The sequence below is a fragment of the Drosophila montana genome, unplaced genomic scaffold, assembly GCF_035044405.1.
Source record: "Drosophila montana isolate Dmon_TW-CO22-7 unplaced genomic scaffold, ASM3504440v1 contig_3848_1, whole genome shotgun sequence".
Lineage (NCBI taxonomy): Eukaryota > Metazoa > Arthropoda > Insecta > Diptera > Drosophilidae > Drosophila > Drosophila montana.
In genome coordinates, this window is record NW_026998720.1 from 260338 (window position 1) to 272412 (window position 12075).

Here is a 12075-nt window from a genome sequence, read left to right on the forward strand (position 1 = left end):
TTTTTGAAATACTTCTTTGCATATCCTGGGCCCTAACGATAAAAATTATTATAAAAAAATGCTGATTATGCATTTTATTGCTTTCTGCTGTGGTGTTGATTGCGGCTGATTGCTTTGTGGCCAAAGCAGGGAGCGGGAGTACTTCAAAAGGAATGACCAGGTAAGCTGAAAGCTCTCGCAGCTATCTGCGAAATGTAACATGGTTGGGGCCCGAGACAGCCTCAAGGCGAATGGTCATTTATTATGCACAATTTATGCAAAATATTTCTAATTGCCGGCATTTGGCAACAGCGCGCAAGAAATCCTATTTATTGTAAGAGAGAATATAAATATATGAGCACACCCTGTAGCGCCTGCCCAGAAGCTATTGAAATCTAATTGGAAAATAGTTGAGCCACTCCATAAAAGCCGCCGCTGCCTCAGAAAAATATCTATATGCAGCTAGAGATTAACCCTGCTTTGATAAACTACCTCTATATCGTTTGTAATTTCGCGTCTAATTACTGTTTTGTAGAATATACCATTTACTTCAATTGCTTTAAAGGTAGAATGATGCGCTTTGTTTTAGGCACACTTTTTCATGCCACATTTAAGCCATTCAATATTCATAATTATGTTGAAAATCATAAATTTTTGAAAAATTAGAAATCGTTCAAGTGAATTTAGCAGGTCCTAAATGAATTAATTGCATTGCCACTTTCCAGGCCGCATTCATAGCTCAACTACTTGAGTGCACTACAAATTTTACCTTTGCACAATTACCTAAGCTGCATTTTGCACATACACACACACACATACCGTGTGTATCTGTGTAAGTGCATAAGTAACTAATGGTATTCAGCCCAGCTCTACCCACTAATTGGCAGCCAATGAACACTTACAGGCGCACACTTATTAGCCACAACCCGATCGATTCGCTACATATCATAATTTCAAAGCGAAGCTCCAATTGCAACACGGAGTCAAACCCAGCGGCATAGACAGCAGTAGGATAGGCGGGGGCCGGACTGGCAGACAAACAAAATTGACGTGCGGACAGGTTCACAGAGGGGGGAGCGAAGGTTTAGATGGACTGCTGCTGGCTCACACCTGCGCATTGCATTTCAGCAAAAACAAAAGTACATTTTTGGCCAAAATGATAGACAAATGCCAATTGGCGAGTGAAAGGGTTGGCAGTTCGGCTGAGGGGGGAGTAGAAGGGAAACGGGTGCATGTTTTTGTGTTAAAAATTGCATAAATAAATCATGTTCTAATATTGCACTTGGCCTTGCAGACAATCTGTCGAAATGTAGCGCACTCATAGACTCGCCGCCGCTGAATGAAGGGTTTACATGGAGACGAGCTGGAATGGGCGGGTATGGGCTGGGCTAGTGCATAGATTGGAAGCCAGGAACAATGGCAACTAGTTCGGCAACATGGCGTGAATGAGCGCGCAAAATGGCGTTAAAGGCCGTTACAAAACACCAAACGCAGGCTAACGAACAATGCCCAAAAACCAATCGATGCCCGGCCATAGATAGCGCCAGAGTCATCCAAGACCAGGCGAGTTGTCCGGCTGGCTATGGTCCTGTTGTTGCCTGGCAGCAGAGCACCGCAGCCTGCACTTGACAATGCGCCATGGCGGAAAGTGAAGTGGGCCGTTATTCACAACAGCCAGTTGTTCGATGGCGGGTCCATGGGTGTTCTAGGGTGGTCTAGGGTGGCTCTGACATACTGAATCGCCTGTCTGTTTTGGCGCTTAATTCGTCACTAAATGAGATTTTTGGCTGCCTTTTTTTTTCTTGCTGTGCAGTTTTTGGAAACGTGGCTGTTGCTGTTGCTGCTGGCATTGTTGTGCGCCGTTTCAAATTGGTATTTTGGAAGTTGGTGCTGCGGCTTTGGCTGGAATTGATGCTGGTGCCGGTGCCGATGCCGGTGCTTGTGCTGGGGCAGTTGCAGCCACTTTGCAATAACACAGCGTGAAATTGCAACGGCAAATCGAATCAGTCCGCACGGGAAATTCGATTTTTTTTTGTTTTGCGCTGCCTTTTGCGGGCAATCAGACAGCAACAAATGCCTGGAACCCCTAGACAGACAGAGGAACTGAAACAGAGTTGGAGACAGCAGAGAAAGAGTGAGAGGTGAGAGCAAGCGAGAGAGCGAGACGGAGACAGGCAGCAATGCAATTTAGCACGCGCGAGTTTTTCAACCAAAAACTGCTGCCAAAATCCACTCACACACACACACACACACTCTCTCTCGAAAATAAAAGAGGAGAACAAAAATGAAGGATAACAGCGACGTGCTGATCGTCCAGTTGCCTAGTGGCGCACCAATGCTCCAATGCATCCTGGCATTCAGCACTCATTCAGACAGTTGTTTGATTGTCCATCCATCAACAACTAGCATACAGCTCGACTTTTGCAGCTCGCTCGCATAATGAAATCAAATTACAAAATGTGTTGCACGAGTGCCAAGCGCTTTGTGGCACCACTTTTGCATAGTCCGACGCTAACTCACATGTTCACTGGCCATGCCACGCCCACCTCCAACACCCACTGTTGTTCAACAAATTGCTTATTTATTGTTTAATAGTGTGATTGCTAACAACATTTGAAATTCGGTAGTTGCCAACAGCAGCAGCAACATCGCCCCAGCAGCAGCAGCAGCAGCAGCATCTATTGTTCTCGCATTGGATTTTCTGATTGAAAACAGTTGTATAAAAGTGTACGAATTTCCATCGAATAGGTAACTAGTGCCGGTTGCCTGGCAGTGAACAAACAACATGTATACACGTGTTATAGTTTTGAATTTTTGGCTTTCTGAATGGGTTCTTAATTTGTGACTGGCTTTTCATGCCCAACACTATTCAAATGCCAGCCAACAATGCATTGCAAACTGTTTGGTGTAGTTGCAAATTAAGCTGATGCATAAAGATAATTGCATTTCTTGCCAACATTTCGATGGCATAATAATACAAGAAATAAAAGGTCCCTTTGCTCAAAACTCTCATTACTTGGCTAAAAATGTATTAATTTCTACAAGTAATATATATATATCCCTCAGGTTAGTTTAATTAAAGGGGAACATTTGATTAGGATATTTTCCTATAAATTTTATTTTTAATTATATGGCCAGGATAACAGCAAGTGGGATACACAACATTTAAAACTACTTTGAGTAGGACTAATTGTTCACCAAAATAAAAAAAAAAATTGTTCAATAATTTTCGAATTGTTAATGAAAAATCCACAATTATGTGTCAGCATTTTATGATCGTCGTCTGATCTCCTTTTTCTAAAAAACATGCAGTTTTGCATTTAAAATTAATTAATTATAAAGAATAATATTATTCCAAAATTTGAAGTGTCATATGACATTTATTTTTATGACGAACTTCAAACTCATTTGAGATCTCTTTCCGAGATTTTCACTGTGTTTGGCTATCTCCATCCTATTGACATGCTTTCAATTTGATTTGCATTGTGATTTACAGTGAAATATAATAATGACAAGACAATCGGAAATACAATGAATACCGTTTAGATCCTCAGCCAAAGAGTGTCCCATACACACTCTCTCGGACTTTTTTTATGACGAATTTCAAACTCATTTGAGATCTCTTTCCGAGATTTTCACTGTGTTTGGCTATCTCCATCCTATTGACATGCTTTCAATTTGATTTGCATTGTGATTTACAGTGAAATATAATAATGACAAGACAATCGGAAATACAATGAATACCGTTTAGATCCTCAGCCAAAGAGTGTCCCATACACACTCTCTCGGACTTTTTTTTTTGCTTTTCGGTGGACTTCCAATTTTGGTCATCGTTGCTGACAACATCGCACATTGTGGCGTCCATCAGTCGGGGACTTGCCAATCAAACAAAAGTCACGGGAACAGCGACAACTGCGGCAACAACTGCATAACGATATGCAAAATATGCAACAGCAACAGCTGCCAGTTGCCGTGGCTACTGCCACCAGTGGCAGGCAGCCTCCTGGACGTTCGCCTGTCGCTTTGCGCCCAATTACGCCTTCAAATTGAGTGATAAATGTCTTGAAGATGGCACATAAATAAGCTTGAGTTAAATTTATTACACAACCCACACAAAGACTTCATAAAAATGCAAACTAAATGAACTATTAAGAGGCGGCGGCAAACATGAGAAACAAATAAGAAGCCCAAAACCAATAAACAAAGCTCCCCCACCCTCCCTCCTCTCAACCAAAAAATGCAAGGAAATTCAAGAGCAGACAATTGAATTGCATTGCGCTTAAGCAAAAATAAAAAACAAATATAAATAAGAAGAAAACAACAAACAAGTTGCGAATGCTGTTGCGGAGAGGGCGTGGCGTGGGGGCTATCGTAAAAGACAGCAGCAGTCGCAGTCGCAGCCGTGTGAGAAAATATGCAAATAAATGCGCAAATAAAATGCGCAATCAACTGGAGATGGCGCACTGAGATCTGGCAACTGGCAGCTCGCAGCTCGCAACTTGCAACTGTGGCAACTGGCGAGTTGCAGCTCGCAGCGCGCAGCTCGTTTCCCCCCAGCGAAAGGCAAAGTGTGAATGTTGCGCATGCGCAGCAACCGCGTGGAGAACACTGCGCATCAATTAGGCCGCCAGGCGGCCAGGAAAGAACAGGAACGGCAGCACGAATTGTCCAGAGAGCGAAAGATAAGCCAATAGCTAAACACGAAGGCAGAAGCCACACACACACACACAAACACACACACACACACTCACACGCGCGCAGGCACACACAAATGAATAAAACGTTTAGATAAACAAATACAGAAGAATGCTGAAATGCTGTTAAAAGCTACAAAATGAAGTGGCCGTTGGCGGCTTTTGAATTGGGTATTGGGGAAACGGGCGAATGGGAAATGTTTATACCGATTCGTATTCGGGCCTCTGGCTGGCTGCAACAAATTCAATGAACATGCGCGCGCACAGTTGAAGAGCAAACAAATTTATTACGCGCCGTTTGAACAGCGCATAAATTTAACCAGTGGCCCAACAGCAGTCGCAGCAGCAGTCGGAGTCACAGTCACAGTCGTGGCAGTCGGCAAGATTAACATACCTGGCCAAAAGCGCGACTGACTGCCTGAGCGGGGCCCAACACTGTCCGACTGGGCCAATCGATCGATGTGGCTTGCGTGCAGCGTGCGTGATTTAAAAACAGCGCCACATTTGGCGAACATTTACGTGGACTTGTCTCAAAACTACGTAAAACGATTTAAAGCTGAACACGAGCAATTTGTGGATAGGCTGCAGTCGACCGCAAACGAAAAAAAAAAACAAACAAAAATAAATAAGAACAAGTACGGCTGACTGCGGCACACCAAAGATTCAATACCCTTTTCTTTAATATTTTAGACAAAGCTATTTATAAAGTAGTTCGATTTGATCGGGTTTTGTAAACGAAATAGTTTTCCTTAAAATAACTCATGTTACGAGCTATATGATATAGTATTGATATATACAGATTGATATGAACTTGATTTGATTAATATCAAGTTTAGTCAAGATATATTAAAACACAAATAGGTTTTCTACAAGAAGTAAATACAAAACGAATCATTACTATGGCATCCTATTTATATAGCGATCCAAACTAAGTATGGAAAGTAGCCTGAAGATAGCTTTTCAGACAAGAGACAACAGGCAGACAAGCAGACTGATCAATATATATATTTATATGGTCTAGTAGATGTCTGCTTCTTTGGGTTACACATTTCATGACAAATTTTTAATACCCTCTAGGTTTTGAAAAACTGGTAACGACTCTTGGGGCGCGTCCACTCTCGTCCGCATTGCCCACCCGCTGACTGGGGCACAATGAGGCAGCGTTCGCTGCTGCGTCGCATTTCTCATTTTAAAATTTATGCGCACATTCAATTGATTGTTGGATTTTAATTTTTTTTCCGCTGCTTTCCAAGTGTTTTCTTCGACTCAACATTATGTAATTCAATATGTTTTAGCGTCTAATAACATAGGCCGTGAAATTAATATACTAGAAGCGAGTATGGTAATTTTTAGCTCGACAAGCTGGTCAGTTCCTCAGTTCCTATGAACTGTCTACAATGTCATTTACAGTTCTGTATCAGAGTCGGGTAGAGCTGCGGGACCCCACACTTATTAAAAACATGCAGCGCTGTGACATTTCGATTTATTTTTATTGATTCTCCAGAGCAGATCGAAGCGTGATGAGGTGAGACGAAGTGAGGCGAGGCGAGGCGAGGTGAGGCGACTCTTTGCCTCTCTGAAATGCAAGTCAGGCGCCGCTGGCACGCAAGTGATCATCACACCTTGATAAGGTACTGGGACTCGAGAGCTCATGCCCCAAACGTATCGAATTTTATTGAAATGCAGCGCTGCGTGTGTGTGTGAGTGTGTGTTATCTGAGTGTTGGCTGTGCATTTGTTACTTTTATGCTTGATTTATTGACTTTATTTTATGGCCGCTTGATTGGACACTAAATGAGTTTTTAAACTGCATACGAAGCGGGGCGGGCCTTATCAATTTTTGTTGCCTTTATTATTGTTGTTGTTGTTTTTGCTGTTGCTGTTGCTGCTGCTGCTGTCCAATGTGAAGTTTTGTTCTGCAGTTGCAGTCGTATTTTGAGCCACTTACTTTTACATTTAACCCACGTCAGACAAAACGTTTCGATTTTATTGCGGATATGAAGTTCTTCGTTCTTTGCTTGAAACTTACCTGAAATGAGAGAAAAAAAGGGCAGCCCAGAAATGTTAATTAAATTGTTTTTCTTTGGATTCTTCTTTATGAAGTAAAAGCTTTTTATTGCAATTAAATGTGATGTGCTGATGCGGGTAGCTCAATGAGTAAACAATAGCTCGTTATATTGAGTAAGACAGATAAAAATAAATCGTATTTCAATGTAATTAAACACACATCTTTTTGTAACATAAATTGTATCTGATTTTTATATATTACTTAGCGCTTATTCGAAGTCTAGGAGCAGCACTAACATATAAATTAATTAAAGGAAAACAAAGTGCGCTAACTTTGATCAAAGTTAAATACTTAAACAGATAAATATAATTTAATCATTAGAAAACATGATAAAAAATTATATTTACAATGTGTTATATTTCTTATGTTTATCGATGCTAATTTTATATCTGTTATTTCAATAAATATCATATAATAATATTACTTAGTTTTCGTAAATAACAAACATGTTTTTCTTTATATCACAATATTACAGTAGTAATCTTCATATACAGTTATTTCATTCTTCGGAAGCTAGCAGTTCCTAATTGAAATTTCAAAATAAATGCAAATTATGGAAAATGTTTCGTTAAGGTGTAACATCTAAGACTCTTTCTAATGTACCCACTCAAAAATAATGCAGATTTATCTAGCTCAATCACAAAATTATTATCAGTCCAAAGGTTTATGTTAATATTCTGTTTTGCATAACTGATCAGCTTAGCGCCTATCAAGTACTTTTAGAGGATCTTCAAAGGCAGCTCTATCACTTCTCTCATCCCGTATCGCATGTCTATCGTTGCCCACTTTGTTTTTTTTTCGAGTCACAAGAGGGCAATTCAATCTCTCTCGCTGTTAAATGCAACTCATGTCAAACTGATTTGAATATTGCCCACGCAACATATTTAGTTATTACCAAAGCGAACATCAAAGTCGTGCTCAGCACATGACATGGGCACCCCGCAACTACAGAAATCATGTTAACTATTATTAAATATATAAGCAATAACAACAACAACAAAATCAACAGCAACAACAAGATCAGTCGGCGTGAATAGCACAAATGTCCATCAAAGCGGCTCAGGCAAATGATGCAGAATACTTTTTAATTAAACATAAAATTACTTTGGCGCTGGCAGAGACAGAGAGCCAGACAGACAGGCATAGACAAAGACAGACACAAACTACACAACACAACACAGCTGGCAATAAATCATGAAATCTACTTTGCAAACAACTCTTGAGTGTTGGTCGGGAAAGGGGGGGGCAGCTAGGATAGGGCAGGGTCTAGTCGGCACGTAATAATCATTTACATGAACACTCGCATAAATGTCACGTTGCTGCGATTATAAAAATAACTTGAAAAACTCCAAACTGAACTCAACTAATGGGTAGCTGGGCCTGCAGGAATCGTTTTGGCTGATGCTGATGCTGATGCTGTTTGGTTCTGTCTTGTCCGCCGCTGGCAGTAATAAATTAATGAAATTTTATTTGCTTATGCAATGAGGGAAACATACCGACCCCATGCCCCTGCAACTACTACTACGACACTCGCCTAGCCTAGCTAACGTATCTATAATAATGAAAGCATATCCTGCTTAAGAGCGCGCCCGTAGCACGCCAGGTGGAAAAATTCAATTTCCAGGCCATGCGCCGTTCGCCGTTCGCTCGGAGGTTGGAAAACAAGTTGCATCCGCAATTAAGTCATCAAGTTGCAATTATTGCCATAAAAACGAACAAAACGCAGGCACAACAACAAAAAAATGTGGCCACGCATGAACGTGATGCTGTGCGGAGCGAGTGGACAGGGCGGCAAGGAGACGGGCAGGGGGCAGTTGGGGCACTGAGTGGCTCCCATAGCCGTGACTGTGGCTGCGGCTGGAGTGTTGACGCTCAGCGGGGCAGCGCCGCGTCGTGAGAGACTTGAACAAACAAAAAAAAATCAAATAAAATAAATACAAAAAAAAATAAAAAAATACAACAGAAAATCAAGCAAGACAAGGCGCACAGATACATATTGCAGTTACAGATACGGCTTACGATACAGATACGGCCGCCAGATACAGATACATATGCGGCTTACGCGCAGATAAATTATTTCTGTTTTCCTTTTTTCTTTTGCTGCGCACAGGGCAGAAATTGCCAAGAAATCAAAAACACAGACGGAGCTGGAGCTGGAGTCGGAGTCGTAGTCATAGCCGGGCAACCAGTTGCTCTTTGGCTTAATTAAAAGCTGCAGCGCGGCTGGATTTTTACACGGATTGGATGAGATCGGTTCGGTTTGGGTTTTCGGCATAAGAGAAAGAGACAGATATAATGAGAGCATCGGTCGGCTGCAACTCGCATGTTGGCTTTTTATTTGCCTTTCATGCTGCGGTCGGCTGGACAAGTCGTTGCTGAAATGACACTACAATGTCTTCAAAATGAAAATAAATACGAGCGACGAGCGACGACAACAACATGAGGCAACAACAGCAATGGCCCACAAATGCGGCTGCGGCAACACGCCGGCATCTTGGCTACATGTTACACATTAAAGCTGCGGCCCAGCCCAGCCCGATCCGGCCAGCTCTGCCACATTCTGTGGCAGCCTTTTGTTTTGTTTGCCTTACTGATTTCGCAGCCAAGCGCAACGCTGACAATGACTTTGCTCTTTTTGCTTTCGACTCTTTTTTTTGTCTTATAGTTCCCATTTACTTTTTTTTTCTCATTTTATTTTATGCTGCGTCTGCTCAGTGTTTTATAAATCTCATTTCAAGAGGATTTGTGTGCCTGTCAAAATGTTGATGTTTCACAAAACACTCGGCATTACGAAGTGAGTGTGCCCGTGTGTGTGTGTGTGTTTGCGTGTGTGTGTGTGCGTGTGTTTGTGGAGTGTGTGCTCTGCTCGATTTCAATCATGATCGATTTCAGTTTGTTTTACTTAAGGTTACTTTTGATCTGCGCTGCGCTGCGCCGGCTGCTGTTGCCTGGGAATTAAAGTGCAAGATTTATACGATTTCTCGACGCATCGAATTACCCGCGTAGCCCAACTGAATGACTTGTGGTGAAGTGTTTCTGTATCTGTATCTGTTTGTCTGTATCTGTCTGGCTGACTCTCACAATCAGTCGCGGTTGTGGCCAAATAACAACAATTTGTTTGCCTTATAAAGATAATACCACAACAAAGGCATTAAACACACACGCACACACTGGACGCACAACAAAACACAATCATCATTATCGAAATGTCATAAAAGCAAATGGGCGTTCATTATTCAATTTTAAACTGCAAACGCAGCAGCTGCCAAACAACTTAATATAAAGGCAAAACAGCAGCTCTTGCCAAGAATGCGAACTGCTGCGATCTACAGTCGAGTCCGGCAAATATCAAAATAAATGTTTCAACTGCCACAAATGCCCTTTCACTGCAACAGACGCCACAAAGCCACGAACAACGACCCGAAAAAAATTAAGCATAATTACTGACAGCAATTCGGACCCGGCCACACAGGCGCTCCAACAAGAGTTGGTTAAGATACGTGCCGGCTGGCTGGCTGGCTGGATGGCTGGCTGGCATCAAAGTTGGCTGGATTGCAACGATTTCATTAAAATTGCCGGCCCCAAACGATCCTCGGCTGCCCCCAAAAACGCTGCAATTTGCTTCGAGTGAGACAATTATAAGCATGACAAATGAATTTCGCATTTAAAAATGTCTGAGCTGGGCCAAAAACTGTCAGTCAATTGCGAGCATTGCAAATGCCCCGCAACCCTGTGCTGTGCTGTGTTGTGCTGTGTACCCCTTGCCCTACATCCGCTGACTTGGCAGCTGTTGTCTTCGGGCACACACCTTCGCCTTAGCATTTGACTGTGCGTGTATGAATGAGTTTGTGAATGTGTGTATGAATAATTGCATCAAGATTTTCGTTGGTATTTTTCTTTCTTTTTTTTCAAGTGCGGTTTTTTGTCCGCACCATCAGCTGCCAACAGGTAAAGCTGACTGCATTCAAGGTGAATTTCAGCATAAACCGCAGTCGCCGTGACATGCGGCGACCACCGGCAGTGCAACAACAACAAAAGCAGCAGCAGTGCAACTGCAACAAAACTCATTTAAGTTTAATTTTTAATTTCAGCGCTTTAAAGAGCCAGTCTGCAGGAGCAGCTTTCATTTTAATGCAATTTGCTGTATGCAGCACATCAGCAATAAGAATGGCAACAGCAGCAGTAGCAGCAGCAGCAACAACAACAACAACATGTGCCACAGCGTTGCCTTTATGGAATTTCACAAATATGAGTTGCGTTCATGCAACAAACAGCTTAGCAAGCTGTTTTTTTCCTTTTTTGCCAGCCTCTGCATTGCATTTGTCTGACGCTGCGTATACTTGATTTTTTAGTTGTCTCGGCTGCTCTTAACTCTCTCTCTTTCTGTAAAAGCTGCTTTCATTTTGCATCTCTTATAATTTGATGCTTATGTTGTCTTTTTTTTACTTTTTTCTACTCTGTGCCATGACGGAACATTCTTTGCATTTGGGTTTGGTGGGAAACCAAAATTTTACATATTTTTGGCATTGAATGCGGCCATGAAACACAAACAGTCACAGGGTACAAGTGCAAAGGACGAATGTGGGCGCATATTAACCTCTTTTTTTTACGCGAGCAACAGGGTGACTCAGGTGAGCGCCCTAATATTTATGAAGGTGACAAGGAAATAAAATTGTGCCAAGTATATAAGGTACAACTTTTTTTAAATATTAAAAAATAAATGTTTCATAATATTATTTTTTGTGTCTGTCATAAAATTGGAAAATTATCTGATTTCTTAATCGAAAAATATTAAGTTATTTATTATTGAAATTTTACAAATAAATTTCTCCATTTTACTTGCTGGATAATTAATTTGATTAATTATCAAAGTTATTTATCATTCCTTTATACTAATCCCATATTGAACAATTTTTCATTTGATTGCCCGAATCACCCTAATGCTGATATATTTCTTACATCATTTATACATACTATACTGGCGCACGCATATTTTTGCCAGCCACAAAATTTTTCACAATCACCAACAGCAAGAAACGTTGGAAAAGCAGCTACAAAAAGGGCACATGAAATTGTTTTCTACATAACGACCTACAACAAAACAAACACAGTAAAACGACAAAAAAATGAAAATGTAAAACCAAAATGCCGAAGGTTAAATACCCTTACAGTCATTCATTGTATAAGTTGACTCTAGTGAAGCATTTAACTGTAGAGTTTTGCTAAAGATATAATGAACAACAGAAGCGCGTTCTAAAAAGAATTTAATTTTCGACCGTTAGTTCGTACATAATATAGTAGCGCGATCTGGCGATTTCGGAAAGCATATCAGAAT

At 41.3% G+C, this 12075-nt stretch overlaps 1 protein-coding gene across 6 annotated transcripts in view; it reads right to left on the reverse strand.

The window, feature by feature from the left end:
• SKIP (Shal K[+] channel interacting protein) overlaps positions 1-12075 on the reverse strand; it is a 161706-nt gene that overhangs the window by 86239 nt on the left and 63392 nt on the right. Inside the window, exon 3 of one of the 6 annotated variants that reach the window (XM_064696564.1) lies at positions 6479-6701. The exons of the other annotated variants lie outside the window; for them this stretch is intronic. Coding sequence (XP_064552634.1) covers positions 6639-6701 — 63 coding nt within the window. The 3' untranslated portion in view covers positions 6479-6638. Of the gene's footprint in view, positions 1-6478; positions 6702-12075 lie in introns of those variants that run through there. 6 annotated transcript variants of the gene reach the window in all.